At 44.2% G+C, this 17456-nt stretch overlaps 1 protein-coding gene across 2 annotated transcripts in view; it reads right to left on the bottom strand.

Annotated features, from left to right (window-relative positions):
- The window catches only part of xxylt1 (xyloside xylosyltransferase 1), a 171524-nt gene that overhangs the window by 146369 nt on the left and 7699 nt on the right, over positions 1-17456 (bottom strand). Inside the window, exon 1 of one of the 2 annotated variants that reach the window (XM_038816170.1) lies at positions 6633-6762. The exons of the other annotated variant lie outside the window; for it this stretch is intronic. Coding sequence (XP_038672098.1) covers positions 6633-6683 — 51 coding nt within the window. The 5' untranslated portion in view covers positions 6684-6762. Of the gene's footprint in view, positions 1-6632; positions 6763-17456 lie in introns of those variants that run through there. 2 annotated transcript variants of the gene reach the window in all.

Here is a 17456-nt window from a genome sequence, read left to right on the forward strand (position 1 = left end):
CTTTAGAAAATTGATGCAATACACTGGTGCTGCTTCATTCCCTTTTGAAAGGCTATTATTTCTAATGATTGAGGTGTGAAATGTAGATTACTGGATGTCAAAAATGCATTTTTAAGTTATTAAATATGTGCAATGGTGCTGTGCAAACTGCTGTGCAAACTGAAGTGCAGCTAGTGATTTACAGCACAGAATTGTTCATTATACCTGCAATGCAGATGGCAGTAGATTGTTCCCAAAATGAACCTTCCTATAGATAACAGTCTAAAAGCATGAGAATGATCTCCATAGCTCAGAAACATTTACCTGTTCTAAACCCCTTCACAATTTAATAAACATTTTGTTTTAAACCTTGTTAGCATCAAATTGTAAGGTAGTAGAAACAAGTTGATCATTTATATTTTGCTGGGCCTTCATTATCCCCATCCGTATGAAATTTCGAGCCAATATTAAAACTTTATTTCCCGAAACTACTGGTGTAATTCTGTAAAAATGCTTCGATGTCCATCTGATATTTATTATAATGCGCATTGGAAATTTATACAATTGAAGGATTTTGATTCAATATTAGAGAATAGATTAAAAGAAGAGAAATGTAAAATATCAGGTGCACACTTAAAACACATTTGTTTAAATGCTTCATACATTTGCGCTCAATAGATTTTGATAATTGCAACAGAGTCTAGCCCTGAATAGGCTTGGGAGAATCCAGAGCTCAAAAATTTCTACTGGCATAATTAGCACATGAATGCACAATGCACTCATGCGGCAGCATCTCGTCTCTCATTTAAATACAGGCATTTATTTTCAATAGGTAAACACTACTGCTAAAAGAGCAAAGAAATGAATGTCACATCAGCACATTAAACATTCACTGACAGTATCAACAGTAATTCTGGGGTTCAGAAATAGATAAATTGGGCCAGACTATCGCCACTGAGATAGGTAGCTCAAGTTGGTAAATTTCCTGACCTACAGGCCCACCTCAGTAAAAGTATACCCAGATACACACACTTTCTGCGCTGGGGGTGCGGGATGGATTGGATCCCACTAGCCCTAGAAGCAAGTGCAAATGACCACACTTGGGGACAGGAGACTGCTGAGGTGAGTTAGTTAGAAGCTCCGCCTCGGTTCCGTCCAAGGTGTTTCAGAAGCTGCAAGGCATTCTCACCCTTACATCTCAAATTTGCTCTCCCACACCCAATGATCCTTCATATCCTCTGTGCCAACTCATGCCCTCAACCCACTCATGAACCCTCATAGCCTCCCTGCCAACTCATGCCTCTTACCCACCCAGCATGGCCCCTCACATGCCATGCTAACTATGTAAAGATTCCCCCACAATCTCCATGCCACCTCCATAGCCACTCCCCCAAATCCACCATGGGCAGATCTCAGGAATAATGTGGAAATTAATAAAATAAACTAGAATCTAATACATTTCTCATCCTGCGGGAAAAAGACTGGCAGGGCTATAGTCATAGGGGATTCAATTGTAAGGGGAGTAGACAAGCGTTTCTGTGGTCGAAAACGAGACTCCCGAATGGTATGTTGCCTCCCAGGTGCTCGGGTCAGGGATGTCTCCGATCGGCTGCAGGACATACTGAAGGGGGAGGGTGAATAGCCAGTTGTCGTGGTGCATAAAGGCACCAACGATATAGGTTTAAAAAAAAGGGATGAGGTCCTACAATCAGAATTTAGGGAGTTAGGAGATAAGTTAAAAAGTAGGACCTCAAAAGTAGTAATCTCAGGATTGCTACCAGTGCCACGAGACAGAGTAGAAATTCAAGAATAGTCAGAATGAATACGTGGCTTGAGAGATGATGCAGGAGGGAGGGGTTCAGATTTTTGGGACATTGGAACCGGTTCTGGGGGTGGTGGGACCATTACAAACCGGATGGTCTACACCTGGGCAGGACTGGAACCAATGTCCTAGGGGGTGTTTTTGCTAACACTGTTTGGGAGGTTTTAAACTAATGTGGCAGGGGGATGGGAACCAGATTAGGAAGTTTGAGGTCAGTAAAGAAGCAGCAACTAAAGCCAGTAAGGTACGAGACAATAAACTCAATGTGACTAAGGGGAAGAGGAGACAGGGAAGAGATGATGAACGCAAAGGTGGTCTGAGGTGCATTTGTTTTAATGCGAGAAGTGTAGCAGGTAAGGCAGATGAACTTAGGGCTTGGATCAGTACCTGGGAATATGATGCTATTGGTATTACTGAGACTTGGTTGAGGGAAGGGCAGGACTGGCAACTGAATATCCCAGGGTATAGATGCTTCAGGAGGGATAGAGAGGGAGGTAGAAGGGGTGGAGGAGTTGCATTACTCGTCAGAGATGATATCACAGCTGTGATTAAGGAGGGCACTATGGAGGATTTGAGCACTGAGGCAATCTGGGTGGAGCTGAGAAATAGGAAGGGTGCAGTAACATTGTTGGGACTTTACTACAGGCCTCCCAAAAGCGAGCATGAAGTAGAGGTACAAATATGCAGACAGATTATAGAAAAATGTAGGAGCAATAGGGTGGTTGTGATGGGAGACTTTAACTTCCCCAACATTGAATGGGATTCGTGTAGTGTTGGAGGCGTAGATGGAGCAGAGTTTGTAAGGAGCATCCAGGAGAGTTTTTTAGAGCAGTATGTAAATAGTCCAACTCGGGAAGGGGCCATACTGGACCTGATATTGGGAATGAGATCCCGGCCAGGTGGTTGATGTTTCAGTCGGTGATTACTTTGGGAATAGCGATCACAATTCCGTAAGTTTTAGAATACTCATGGGCAAGGACAAGAGGGGTCCGAAAGGAAGAGTGCTAAACTGGGGAAAGGCAGAGTATAACAAAATTCGGCAGGAGCTAGGGAATGTGGATTGGGAGCAGCTGTTTAAGGGTAAATCCACATTTGAAATGTGTAAGTCTTTTAAGGAAAGGTTGATTAGAGTGCAGGACAGACATGTTCCAGTGAAAATGAAAGATAGAAATGGCAAGATTAGGGAACCATGGATGACGGGTGAAATTTTGAGACTAGCTAAGATGAAAAAGGAAGCATACATAGGATCAAGGCAACTCAAAACTGATGAAGCTTTGGTGGAATATCGGGAAAGTAGGACGAATCTCAAACGCGCTATAAAGAGGGCTAAAAGGGGTCATGAAATATCTTTGGCTAACAGGGTTAAGGAAAATCCCAAAGCATTTTATTCGTATGTAAGGAGCAACAGGGTAACTAGAGAAAGGATTAGCCCACTCAAAGACAAAAGAGGGAATTTATGCGTGGACTCAGAGGAAATGGGTGAGATTCTTAATGAGTACTTTGCTTCGGTATTCACAAAGGAGACAAGACGGATGTTGAGGCTAGGGATGGATGTTTAAATACTCTAGGTCAAGTTGTCATACGGAAGGGGGAGGTTTTGGGTATTCTAAAAGACATTAAGGTGGACAAGTCCCCAGGACCGGATGGGATCTATCCCAGGTTACTGAGGGAAGCGAGGGTCAAAACAGCTGGGGCCTTAACAGATATCTTTGCAGCATCCTTGAGCACGGGTGAGGTCCCGGAGGACTGGAGAATTGCTAATGTTGTCACTTTGTTTAAGAAGCGTAGCAGGGATAATCCAGGGAATTATAGTCCTGTGAGCTTGACGTCAGTGGTAGGCAAACTGTTGGAGAAGATACTGAGGGATAGGATCTATTCACATCTGGAAGAAAATAGACTTATCAGTGATGGTTTTGTGCAGGGAAGGTCATGTCTTACAAACCTAATAGAATTCTTTGAGGAAGTGACAAAGTTAATTGATGAGGGAAGGGCTGTAGATGTCGTATACATGGACTTTAGTAAGGCTTTTGATAAGGTTTCCCATGGCAGGTTGATGGAAAAAGTGAAGTCGTATGGGGTTCAGGGTGTACTAGCTAGATGGATAAAGAACTGGCTGGGCAACAGGAGACAGAGAGTAGTGGTGGAAGGGAGTGTCTCAAAATGGAGAAGGGCGACTAGTTGTGTTCCACAGGGATCCGTGCTCGGACCACTGTTGTTTGTGATCTACATAAATGACCTGGAGGAAGGTATAGGTGGTCTGATTAGCAAGTTTGCAGATGATACTAAGATTGGTGGAGTTGCAGATAGCGAGGCGGACTGTCAGAGAATACAACAAAATATAGATAGATTGTAGAGTTGGGCAGAGAAATGGCAGATGGAGTTCAATCCAGGCAAATGAGAGGTGATGCATTTTGGAAGATCAAATTCAAGAGCGGACTATATGGTCAATGGAAGGGTCTTGGGGAAAATCGATGTGCAGAGAGATCTGGGAGTTCAGGTCCATTGCACCCTGAAGGTGGCAACGCAAGTTGATAGAGTGGTCAAGAAGGCATACAGCATGCTTGCCTTCATCAGACGGGGTATTGAGTATAAGAGTTGGCAGGTCATGTTACAGTTGTATAGGACTTTGGTTCGGCCACATTTGGAATACTGTGTGCAGTTCTGGTCGCCACATTACCAGAAGGATGTGGATGCCTTGGAGAGAGTGCAGAGGAGGTTCACCAGGATGTTGCCTGATATGGAGGGTGCTAGCTATGAAGAAAGGTCGAAGATTAGGATTGTTTTTGTTGGAAAGACGGAGGTTGAGGGGGGACCTGATTGAGGTATACAAAATTATGAGAGGTATGGACAGGGTGGATAGCAACAAGCTTTTCCCAAGAGTGGGGGTGTCAGTTACAAGGGGTCATGATTTCAAGGTGAGAGGGGGAAAGTTTAAGGGAGATGCGCGTGGAAAGTTTTTTACGCAGAGGGTGGTGGGTGCCTGGAACGCTTTACCAGCGGAGGTGGTAGAGGCGGGCACGATAGCATTTAAGAAGCATCTAGACAGGTATATGAATGGGCAGGAACAGAGGGAAGTAGACCTTGGAAAATAGGAGACAGGTTTAGATAAAGGCTCTGGATCGGCGCAGGCTGGGAGGGCCGAAGGGCCTGTTCCTGTGCTGTAATTTTCTTTGTTCTTTGTTTTTTGTACATACTTACTATTGGTAAAAAAAAGATGTCACTCATATAAAACACATTCAAAACTTTTAAATCTCAAATGTTTAATCTCATAAAAAACAAACTTGTATTTTGCCCCACATCAAGACAGCTAATCCTTTAGCAGACTGTTTAAATTGTCAAACACTAAACACTGCTCAGATAATTGTGGCTTTTGAAACTCAGCCAAGCATTCATAATGCCATAATGATAGGCCCTGGGGAAATGCCAGCGAAGAACTCTACTGAAACTGCATGAACAGATGCTACTTTTTTTCTAACCTGCAAAAGATGGTGTGTCAATCAAAGCAGACCGTCAGAGAGACTTTTTAAACTCTCAGTGACAACTACAACCTGTTTTCTTTTGAGTTTAAAAAGTGGGGGATTTTAAAAAATTCTTATCATGACAGTTAAGCCTACTCCATTAATTGCTTACTCCCATAGCGAAGTTCAAGGCCTTTGCATCAGCCAAAATAAGAGTCTGTTCGAGCTTGGCACTTTCTCAGCAAAATTTGTGAATGAGGCAGAGGTTAGACCACGCATACATATTGACCCCGAGTATTTAATACTCACAATAAACATGAGTTAGCTTATCAGTTTTCACAAGAAAAAAATTGTTCTTTCCCCTGCAAACAGAGACTACCATACAAATCAAAACAGATTTGTTGTAGAGTGGGACAATAAAGCCCATTCATCGGTTAACATCATCGGTTAACATTCATCGGTTAACAATATTGGATTGTGACATAAAGACATTAAGCATTCTTCCATTGATGTTAGCTACAGTGTACTGCCTGCAGCAGAAAAAATTGCAACACACAAGCAGGTTGACAAGTAGCGAATAAAAGGAAAACTTTTTGACGTGATTCTTCATCATTTTGATGTGACGGTTCAATTACATCCAACCCCCAACCCCCTGAAACTATTTAAAAATAAAACAAATTCCAAATAGTTAAAATCACCATCCCCTGAATCCAGACTATCCAATGCACAAATGCTTCTTGGCTGCCGTGGGTTTCAGGTGAGGAACAGGAGAGATTTGTGAACCTGTTTTGACTGGCGAGTGCTCCTTAGGATATTATAGGGATGTGCTGTAAAGGATTCCACTTCATCAATTATCCTGATATTTTTGGAGTTGGTTTCCCGTGGAAAGAAATTGAATTTTGTAAAACCACTTCCATTTAATATCAGCACAAATGCAAAATACTGCACATGCTGGAAATCCTAAATTGTAACCAAACAAATGCTCGAAATTCTCAGCAGATTGTGCGGCATCAGCAGAGGGAAAAGGTTAACGTTTCAGGTGGAGACGACCTTTCACCAGAACTGAGAAAAAGAATCGGAACATGAACTGTTAACTCGCGTCACTCTTAACAGATACGGCCTGACCTGTAAGAATTTCCATCATTTTTATTCAATTTAAATATCTGTCCCTATGCCAAGAGAAATTAGTTCAGGCTTGACGAGCAGGCTCCAAAGTGCATCAGGTGCAAACTGTAAAAAAAAAAAAAATTCTGGGGTCTGGGACAAACGGTTGAAATTTAGTTTAGAGACGGGCAACAAATGTCTGCCATTTTAAAAGTATTACAGTTACAGCCAAGAAATTACACACAGCTCACACCCAATCCATTACATACCACATGTTCATGGATGAATCCACCTGGGCCCTTAAGAGGACTCCACTCCATGTCCAAGAGAGATCCATTATGGTTGAGGTCTCTGCCTTGGTTCTGAGATTGGGATGAACTCTCAGCTTTGGGAAAGGACAGATGAAAGTTCCAACCAACACTCCACGACTTATGCTGGCAGAGTAGAGCCCATGGATTTCCAGGCTACATAAATCAACATAATATGTTAAACTTACTGGAACTGACTCTCAATGTCATCCATACATGTCAACAATCGGGGGATCATGGGTCTTGTATAACAATTCTGTGAATGGTCAAACATTGCCCGACTTAGGGCAGCATGCTGGTGCAGTGGTTAGCACTGCTGCCTCACGGCACCGAGGTCCCAGGTTGAGTGTTGAGTCTACCCGTGGTCATTAAGAGCAGCAACTACTAAATGCAATATCACAGCAGCTTCCTGAATTGGCAGGGTAGAACGATCTAATCAAGTGGGCCTCAACACCTCAGGAGATCGAGAGGAACATGGAATGCTCCAAAGTGGGCAGAAAATGTGTTTTACTGGGACTTTAGTCCCCAGATTTGACTGTCATGCTGCAAGGCAACTGTGAACAAACTGCATTGGTAATGTAAGTACCCACCCCACTGACTTTTACAATCCTTACCACAATTTGATATTAATCTCAAAAAATAAATTTCAATATGGTTTCATCAATTCTAGACCTTTACGAAATACTACTCACAATACTTTTAAATGACATGTAATTTTTGCTTTGTTTTATGTCTATCAACCATCACTCAATCCACGTGGTTGTATTCCATTTGATTCTGGGATGTCATCATCTCTTGTGTGGCACCTCAGGAAGTATTGTTTTGGGAAATTCATACAAACCATATCAAAAAACTTATTCCTTTAAGAAAATAATTCATCCCCTCAGTTTCCTGTAAGAGAGTTGAATGGTCTCCTTCGGCACTGTAACAATTCTGTGAATAGTCAAACATAACCTCACTTAGGGCTGGTTTGCACGGCTGCCTTAAGGCGCCGAGGTCCCAGGTTCGATCCCGGCCCTGGGTCACTGTCGGTGTGGAGTTTGCACATTCTCCCCATGTTTGCGTGGGTTTCGCCCCCACCACCCAAGATGTGCAGGGTAGATGGAGTGGCCATGCTAAATTGCCCCTTAATTGGTAAAAAAAAAATGAATTGGATACTCTAAATTTATTTAAAAAAAGAAAACATGGCCTGACTTTTAGAAATCCACGCTTATTAGTCCCAATTGACTCATATTCCTCCCAGCTTGCTAACAACTAGAAAAAGGCTCAAGGGCTGGTGCACTCCAGTCATTGTTTTGTTGAAGTGGCATGGCACACTTAGCATCCTCCAGGTTTCTGTCATAATGACGGAAATTACAGCAAGGTCTTACACGAGTTCTATCCACCTTCTCTCAGACCGCCAGGTGTAAACCATTAGGTTTTGGCCATTCATCTACTTTTTGTTTGAGTAACTTCTTCAATATTAATTTTACGCCTACCTCTGGTTCAGCACAATCTATTTTTTTCTCTTTTCTGGAATATATACATGGTCGGCATCTTTTCCATTAACTGTTCAAACATTTCCCAACGGTGATTTACAGCTTTATCTACCAATCTTTGCTTCCGTTTAAACAAAAATATTTTGACACAAAGCAAGACATTCCTGAAGTTTAATCCGTTGAACTGTAAATTCTCATTTTGAATAGCCTACCGTTACCACATGTGCAGTTAATAAGTGGGGAAATTTTTATCCCCAAATCAGAACCTTATAATTAATTGTCATACTTCTATTTGAAATGTTGTTGCATGACATGTTCAAATTTTAACATGTACTGTTGTATTTAAAGTGGATTTATTGTACTTTGAATTCGACACCAAATGAAATTCAATTTAACTGAGCCTTTCAATTAGTGAGTAGAGAAGCTGAAGAATGTTTATTGCCGAAAATTAAAATTCTTACTCCATGTTCTTTGTATTTATGAATGGAACTTTTGAGCTATAAAGTCAGCAGAAAGATCCTCCAATTTTCAATGAAATATCAAAGATGGTAGTAATGGCACAATGCATTGTGAGACAATCCAGTCTCCAACATTTAAACACGAAGGTCAACATCCCGAAACTCGAGATGCATAAATGGAAAAACAGAGAAAGAGCTAAGCTTAAAGACACTGTCCTTTACTGACACCCCCAGCGGCAAACGATTTCCCAAAATAATTTCAAAACAATATTTTTTTCCTCTTTCAAATACAAATTAAGCTTGCGTTCAATGCAAGAGGTGCTGTACGCCTTGAAAATATGGAGGGAAGTAAGGCAAGAGGAGACAGAAAAATAATGAGAGGGATTAAACTTGTTTCAAACTACCAAGATATGATCAACAACTCAAATAATTTCCAAAATCAAGAGGTTTTATTTTGTCCAAACAAAGATTAATCACTGATGACAACATACCATCATTTTTTTTACCGTGACTCATCTGTATTTGACACCATTATTATGTAGCGGGCGGTCAAAGTGAATCTGCTTTGATATTATATATACTAGATATGATATCCATTGTACAACAGCACCACCAAGTGTTCAGGTCAACAACAGGACTGCAGCATCTATTTACGTTTGAAAAACTCATCTTGGAAACTGAAAATTATCAGAAGTGATCTGTAAACAGACAGACCAATCTCTCAGTTCTCCTCCTCCGAACGTTATAGACTTTGCCCCTTAAGCTCACTTGCTCCCACAAACTGAAACAGCCAAGCAGAACTTTGAAATAATCATCAAAAAAACCTTAAAGAACTGAAGTCACAATGCTATTTCTTTACACATTCTAATTTGCTGGTTACCCACTTCCAAATCGATTCCATTGCCAAACTGATAGTTATGCTTTTGGCAAATAAATAAAAAATCCAGTTTATATACAAAAATGAAGCAAGCCAAAATTATCTTTCCTCAGCACCCTCACTGTTATACAAACCAATAGCTTTATTCAAATTTCAGTTTTAAAGAAGGAATACAGATCAACAATTATTGTTGAAAGCAACACCTTATTAACAGCAAAACTAGAGATGTGGATATTCAGGAACTAAGTCATGAAGAAGTGCTGCATGGAAGCCTTATTCCATGTTATACCCAGTCAGTTATATTGTGTTTTTACATGCAAATAAAGAGGTTAAAAATATCTTACCCACACACAATAATAAACAGGTTGCAGAAACCATGTACATACAAATTTCATTAATATGTGGAATAAGAGAACGATAATTTGTCATTCTCTTCATTGCTTGTACAGTACATGGTCTTTAGTTGCTCTGAGAGTTGTTTCGGACTTTGAACCTCATCCATTATTTGTACATGTTTGTACACAGACCAAATGCAAAGAGCACAAAAATCGCTAAAACAAAAACCAATAAAGTGAAGGACATATTTCCTCTGATGCTATGTACATTTTGGAGAGCGAAAGCTTAAAAACTACATAGGAGTTGGAATCAGATGAGGCATTTTTTTTAAATTTAGATTACCCAATTATTTTTTCCAATTAAGGGGCAATTTAGCATGGCCAATCCACCTACTCTGCACATTTTTGGGTTGTGGGGGCGAAACCCACGCAGACACGGGGAGAATGTGCAAACTCCACACGGATAGTGACCCAGAGCCGGGATTGAACCTGGGACCTCAGCGCCGTGAGGCGGTTGTGCTAACCACTAGGCCACCGTGCTGCCCAGCTGAGGCATTTTAACCTTCCTTAGGAAAACACCTCAATTACACACATAACAAATACAGCAAAAGTGTAAAGATGAATACCCTCCATTGTGTTCTGTGGCATCACCACCATGCTCAATGGGATAGATTTTGAAGCGATCTAGCAACTAAAGATTGAGCATCCAGGATGCACTGTGGGCAATCAGCAGCAGAACCGTATTCAACCCAATCTGTTACCCCATGGCTCGGCATATACTGTACTCAACCATTACCACCAAGCCAGGGGATCAACGTTGGTTAAACTGTGCAGGAGGGCATGCCAAGAGCCGCACCAGGTAGGCCAAAAATTAGTCGTCAACCTGGCAGAAACTGCAACACAGGATTGCATGCAGAAGCAGCAAGTGAGACTGAGCTAAACCATTCCACAACCAACAGATCAGACCCTGCAGTCTTGCCACATCCTGTCGTAAATACTTGTGGACAATTAAACAACTCACTGGAGGAGGAGGCATCACAAATATTCACATCTTCGATGATGGAGGAGCCCAGCACATCAGTGCAAAAGGGAAGGCAGAGGTATTTATTACAATCTTCAGCCAGAAGTACCAAGTGGATGACCCGTCTCCGCCTCCTCCAGAGTTATCCATTATCACAGATACCAGTCTTCAGCCAATTTGATTCACTCTGAGGATGTGAAGCAAGGGTTAATAGCTAGAAAGAGCCAGAATGACCGGGATACATTAGTGGAAAATCACAAAGTAGAGGAATGTGTTATTGAAGCCATTGAAGGAGAATTAATTTACTCAGAGAAGGGAGTGATATTTGAAGTTGCGAGCCGACTCATGACTATAAGCCAAACAGCCTTGAGAAACAAGGCGCATGGCCGGATGACAGGATATGAAAAGTGGGAGCCGCTTGCAACTATAGCTAACACTTGTTAATTAAGCTAAAACTGCTACATTATCATGTGCCAATAGATAACCTCAAAGTCTGTAAAATCATGTACTGGAACTATTGTAATAACCAAAATATGCTTTGAAATGTGAGCAAGCTCAAGTGAATGCAAGAGACAAGCCCTTAAAGAAACATATAAAAAAGGGATGCTTTGAGCAAGACTTTGGCACTCTCAGAGGTGTTTCTTTGGAATACCTAGAGAGCGGCCCCGATCGCAATAAAGAATATTCTGAAGTACGGACGTGTTCGAGATCGTTTCTTCCGGACTGAGAGACAAGTGAATTAGACACGCATTCACAACTCCACCAGATGAATTGGATACTCTAAATTTATTTAAAAAAAGAAAACATGGCCTGACTTTTAGAAATCCACGAGAGAATGACTGCCATTGATATCAAGGCCACTTTTCAAGGAGCCCTAGCAAAATTGGAGTCAATGGAAATTGGGGGGAAAGCTCTCTGCTGGTTCAAGTCATAGCTAGCACAAAGGAAGATGTTTGTGGTGGTTGGAGGTCAATCATCTCGGCTCCAGGACATCACAGCAGCAGTTCCACAGAGTAGTGTTGTAGATCCAACCATCTCCAGCTTATCGTCAATGACCTTCCTGCCATCAGATGGTCAGAAGTGGGGACAGTTCCAATGATTGCACAATGTTCAGCACCATTCATGACTCCTCAGATACTGAAGCAGTCCATATCCAAATGCAGCAAGAACTGAACAATATCCAGGCTTGTGCTGATTCGTGGCAAGTAGCATTCATGCCACACAAGTGCCAGGCAATGACTATTTCCAATATGAGAGAATCTAACCATCGCCACATGATATTCAATGGCACAACCATCGCTGAATCCCCCACTATCAACACCTTGGGAGGTCACCATTGACTCAAAACTGAACTGGTCTAGCTACATTCTGTGGCTACAAGAACAGGCCAGAGGCTAGGAATCCTGTGACAAGCAACACATATTCTGACTCCAAAGCCTGTCCACCATCTACAAGGCATTAGTGTGATGGCATATCTCCACTTGACTGGATAAGTGCAGCTCCAACAACACTCCAGAGGCTTGACACCATCCAGGACAAAGCAGTCTGCTTGATTGGCATCCAAAACAAAAATATTCACTCCCTCCACCACCATATACAGTGGAGGTCATGTGCAAAATTTATAAGATGCACTGCAGGAACTTACCAAGGCTCCTTAAACAGCAACATCCAAACCCACGACCGCTACCATCTAGAACAGCAGATGCACGGGAACACCACCACCCGAGGTTTGCCTCCAAGCCACGCATCATCCTGACTTGGAACTATAATCGCCGTTCCTTCACTGTCACTGGGTCAAAATCATGAAACTTCTCCCTAACAGTGCTGTGGGTGTACCTACACCACATGAACTGTAGAACATAGAACATAGAACAGTACAGCACAGAACAGGCCCTTCGGCCCTCGATGTTGTGCCGAGCCATGATCACCCTACTCAAACCCACGTATCCACCCTATACCCGTAACCCAACAACCCCCCCCCCCTTAACCTTACTTTTTAGGACACTACGGGCAATTTAGCATGGCCAATCCACCTAACCCGCACATCTTTGGACTGTGGGAGGAAACCGGAGCACCCGGAGGAAACCCACGCACACACGGGGAGGACGTGCAGACTCCGCACAGACAGTGACCCAGCCGGGAATCGAACCTGGGACCCTGGAGCTGTGAAGCATTTATGCTAACCACCATGCTACCGTGTTGCCCCGTGTAGCAGTTCAATGAGGCAGTTCACCACCACCTTCCCAAGGACAATTTGAGATGGTAAATAAATGAGGTCCACATCCCATGAATGAGTAAAATAAATATTGTTGGCTAAAGGAATCTTGAGAAAGTGAATCAATCCGGTGTTTGTATTGGGATTTTTCCAGCCTTTTGGTCTGGTCATTTTTCTTGTTTAATAAATATTTTAGTCATAGCGTTAAAATAGACTCAGCAAGTCAACTGACTCCCATGAATTTGTTCAGTAATTTTCCTCCACATGTTCTAAAACAAAGCCAGGCTTGACTCCGGGATCTGACCTTTCCATCAGCTGGGATCATAACATGGGAGGCGGTGGCAGAGTGGTATTGTCACTGGACTGGTAAGCCAGAGGCCCAGGGCGATGCTCTGGGGGCCCAGGGCGATGCTCTGGGGGCCCAGGGCGATGCTCTGGGGGCCCAGGGCGATGCTCTGGAGGCCCAGGGCGATGCTCTGGAGGCCCAGGGCGATGCTCTGGAGGCCCAGGGCGATGCTCTGGAGGCCCAGGGCGATGCTCTGGAGGCCCAGGGCGATGCTCTGGGGGCCCAGGGCGATGCTCTGGGGGCCCAGGGCAATGCTCTGGGGGCCCAGGGCAATGCTCTGGGGGCCCAGGGCAAGCTCTGGGGGCCCCAGGGTAACGCTCTGGGGGCCCAGGGTAACGCTCTGGGGGCCCAGGGTAACGCTCTGGGGGCCCAGGGTAACGCTCTGGGGGCCCAGGGTAACGCTCTGGGGGCCCAGGGTAACGCTCTGGGGGCCCAGGGTAACGCTCTGGGGGCCCAGGGTAACGCTCTGGGGGCCCAGGGTAACGCTCTGGGGGCCCAGGGTAACGCTCTGGGGGCCCAGGGTAACGCTCTGGGGGCCAGGGTAACGCTCTGGGGGCCCAGGGTAACGCTCTGGGGGCCAGGGTAACGCTCTGGGGGCCAGGGTAACGCTCTGGGGGCCCAGGGTAATGCTCTGGGGGCCCAGGGCAAGCTCTGGGGGCCCCAGGGTAACGCTCTGGGGGCCCAGGGTAACGCTCTGGGGGCCCAGGGTAACGCTCTGGGGGCCAGGGTAACGCTCTGGGGGCCAGGGTAACGCTCTGGGGGCCAGGGTAACGCTCTGGGGGCCAGGGTAACGCTCTGGGGGCCAGGGTAACGCTCTGGGGGCCAGGGTAACGCTCTGGGGGCCAGGGTAACGCTCTGGGGGCCAGGGTAACGCTCTGGGGGCCAGGGTAACGCTCTGGGGGCCAGGGTAACGCTCTGGGGGCCAGGGTAACGCTCTGGGGGCCAGGGTAACGCTCTGGGGGCCCAGGGTAATGCTCTGGGGGCCCAGGGGAATGCTCTGGAGGCCCAGGGTAACGCTCTGGAGACCCAGGGTAACGCTCTGGGGGCCCAGGGTAACGCTCTGGGGGCCCAGGGTAACGCTCTGGGGGCCCAGGTTAAAGTCCCGCCACTGCAGATGGTAAAACTTGAATTCAATAAAAATCTGGAATTAAAAATCTATTGAGGACCATGAAACCATTGCCAATTGTTATAAAAACTCATCTGGTTCAGTGCTGTCCTTTAGGGAAGGAAATCTCCCATCCTTACCTGATCTGTCCGACATGTGACTCCAGATCCATAGCAACGTGATTGACTCATAACTGCCCTCTCAAGGGCAATTAGGGGTGGGCAATAAATGCTGGCCCAGCCTGCCCACATCCCATGAACGAATTAAAAAAAACAAAGAGGGAGCTTATGCAGGATCCAAAAATCCTTGTATTCTGTGAATCCTGAAAGGAATGTGTATGTGGAGGTGCCTAGCATAGGAACAGGATTTGCTATGCACCATATTACACCAGTTGTAAAACAAAAATGGGGTTCACTATTGCTAAGATCTTCCTGGATGTAGAAAATGTAACAGTGGATCATTTGGAATCTTTGACTAAGGCTAGACTGAGAGAGAGATGCTCCACGTTAAAGAAAGAGCTGCAGGGAGCAGACTTGTAGCAAAGTGGGCTCAAGAGACACCCTGAAAGCTGGTGATTCTTTACTGCGGTTCTTTGGAGCAATAGTGTTCTACTTATCATGACCAAGAAAATGTGCTCGGAAAGTGAAGTTTGAGTGTACTCGGGGATCCAGGGAAAAGGAATCTCCGAATGTGAGATTGAAACCCTGTGAAGTGGCCCATTGTTGAAGTGGGAACAACCTTTTGGAAAGAACTCCAAAGGGTTCTTCAAATGTGGATATTGAAACCTTCGTGAGAAAAACAAAGTTTTAGTGAGACTTTATGATTCACAATGACACAAAAATCTGGCTGGGTTGTTGAGAAAACCATGGAATCTGCTTTTGTCATGTTGGTCTTTTATTTTGAAGTGTAGTGTATCTGGCCTCAAATCACCCATTAATTCACATGTATCTTGTACTTCCCCTGAATGTATAAGATAGTTATTATAAATTGTTCACTTGCCTGCATTTATGTGTGTCTGTAGAGATATTACTGGGGTAAAATAATCATTTTGTTATGTTGGTATTAGGATCTTTCCAACCTTTTTGTCTGGCGCAATAGAGTTCAGTTTTCTTGTTTAATAAATATTAACATTTTTGTGTTAAAGGTTCATCAGCAGACCCTGTGGATTTGTTCAGTGACTTTCCTCCATGACTTCTAAAATATCAAATTCGGATCTATCAAGCCAAGTTTCACTGTGGGAACCCACCTCTTCAGTATCAGCGGAGATCGTAACAAAGGAAGAAAAAAAAAATCCAATAATAATATAAATCTGTAGAAAGGATGCTTCTCACTTTTTAAAAGTTGACTTTCAATGGCAGAGGGGTTATTTGGTAGTAATTCAGACTCATCAACATTCCACCTCTTCAGTCCTCCAATTCCCACCCAACCTTCTCACACCGCACTCCCTCCCCACCGCACATCCTCAATTTTAATCGCCCCACCATTAGCATCCATTCTTTCAGCTGCCCTGGTTCCAAGCCCAGATATGGCCTCCCAAAATCTCTTGGCTTTTCTACCTCTCTCTCCTCCTCTAAGGGTCCTTGAAACATATCTCTTTGGCCAAGCTTTTAGCCATCTGCTCTAATGAGTCCTATTGTGGTTCAGTGTCAAATTTTGTTAGATTGCTTCGAAGCAGCTTTGGGTCTGTTACCATACAAGAGGTTTTATACAAATGCAAGTTGCTGCTTTAAAATTTTACTTATACTAATATTTCCAGGCGTATTTGGTGGATAGCGAACATGTTAAGTAGGACAGATCTACACAATTCCATGTTTATCAATGCCAAGAGGGGCAGCACGGTAGCATGGTGGTTAGCATAAATGCTTCACAGCTCCAGGGTCCCAGGTTCGATTCCCGGCTGGGTCACTGTCTGTGTGGAGTCTGCACGTCCTCCCCGTGTGTGCGTGGGTTTCCTCCGGGTGCTCCGGTTTCCTCCCACAGTCCAAAGATGTGCGGGTTAGGTGGATTGGCCATGCTAAATTGCCCGTAGTGTCCTAAAAAAAAAGTAAGGTTAAGGGGGGGTTGTTGGGTAACGGGTATAGGGTGGATACGTGGGTTTGAGTAGGGTGATCATTGCTCGGCACAACATCGAGGGCCGAAGGGCCTGTTCTGTGCTGTACTGTTCTATGTTCTAAGTCTTGCAGTGGAATACGGTTATGGCGAAGCTTCTGGAGGAGCGGGGCAATTAGGGCAGCAACTTCTTGATTTCTACATATTTCACTGGAAATGGCAGTCTGATTTATTCTTTAATCATGGTGAGCAGTGTTATTATGTTATTGCTTCATTATTTCTACAGGAAAAAAAAGGAACAATATTTTTTGGGGGGTTTATTTTTAAAAAAATAATTTTTATTAAAGTTTTCACAAATTATCAACAACAAAAATATAAAGTACAAAATGCAAAAAATGTAAAGGAAACTCAGTAACAAAAATAATAAATTAACACCTGCCCAAACACATAGCAAATATATACACCCAGACAAAACCTCCAATATATAGAAACAAAACTGAACTGTATGAGACTGAGCCTCGCATACGAAGAGGAAGAGTTGACTCTGCCCATGGCATCTGCCCAAGTCCCCTGCTCGATCACCTCCCCTAGTTCCTCCTCCCACTTACCTTTCAGCTCCTCCACCGATGCCTCCTTCTCCTCCTGCATCACCTGGTATATTGCCGAAATCTTCCCCACTCCAACCCACACCCCCGAGAGCACCCTATCCTGTACTGTGCGTGGCGGCAGCAGCGCAAATCCCACCACTTGCCGCCTAACAAACGCCCTTACCTGTAGGTACCTAAAGGCGTTTCTCAGGGGGAGCCCGTCCCTCTCCTCCAGCTCACCCAGGCTCGCAAACTTCCCATCCACGAATAGGTCCCCCAACCTCCTTATCCCTGCCCTGTGCCATCCCACAAAC

This window comes from Scyliorhinus canicula, chromosome 13, assembly GCF_902713615.1.
Source record: "Scyliorhinus canicula chromosome 13, sScyCan1.1, whole genome shotgun sequence".
NCBI lineage: Eukaryota > Metazoa > Chordata > Chondrichthyes > Carcharhiniformes > Scyliorhinidae > Scyliorhinus > Scyliorhinus canicula.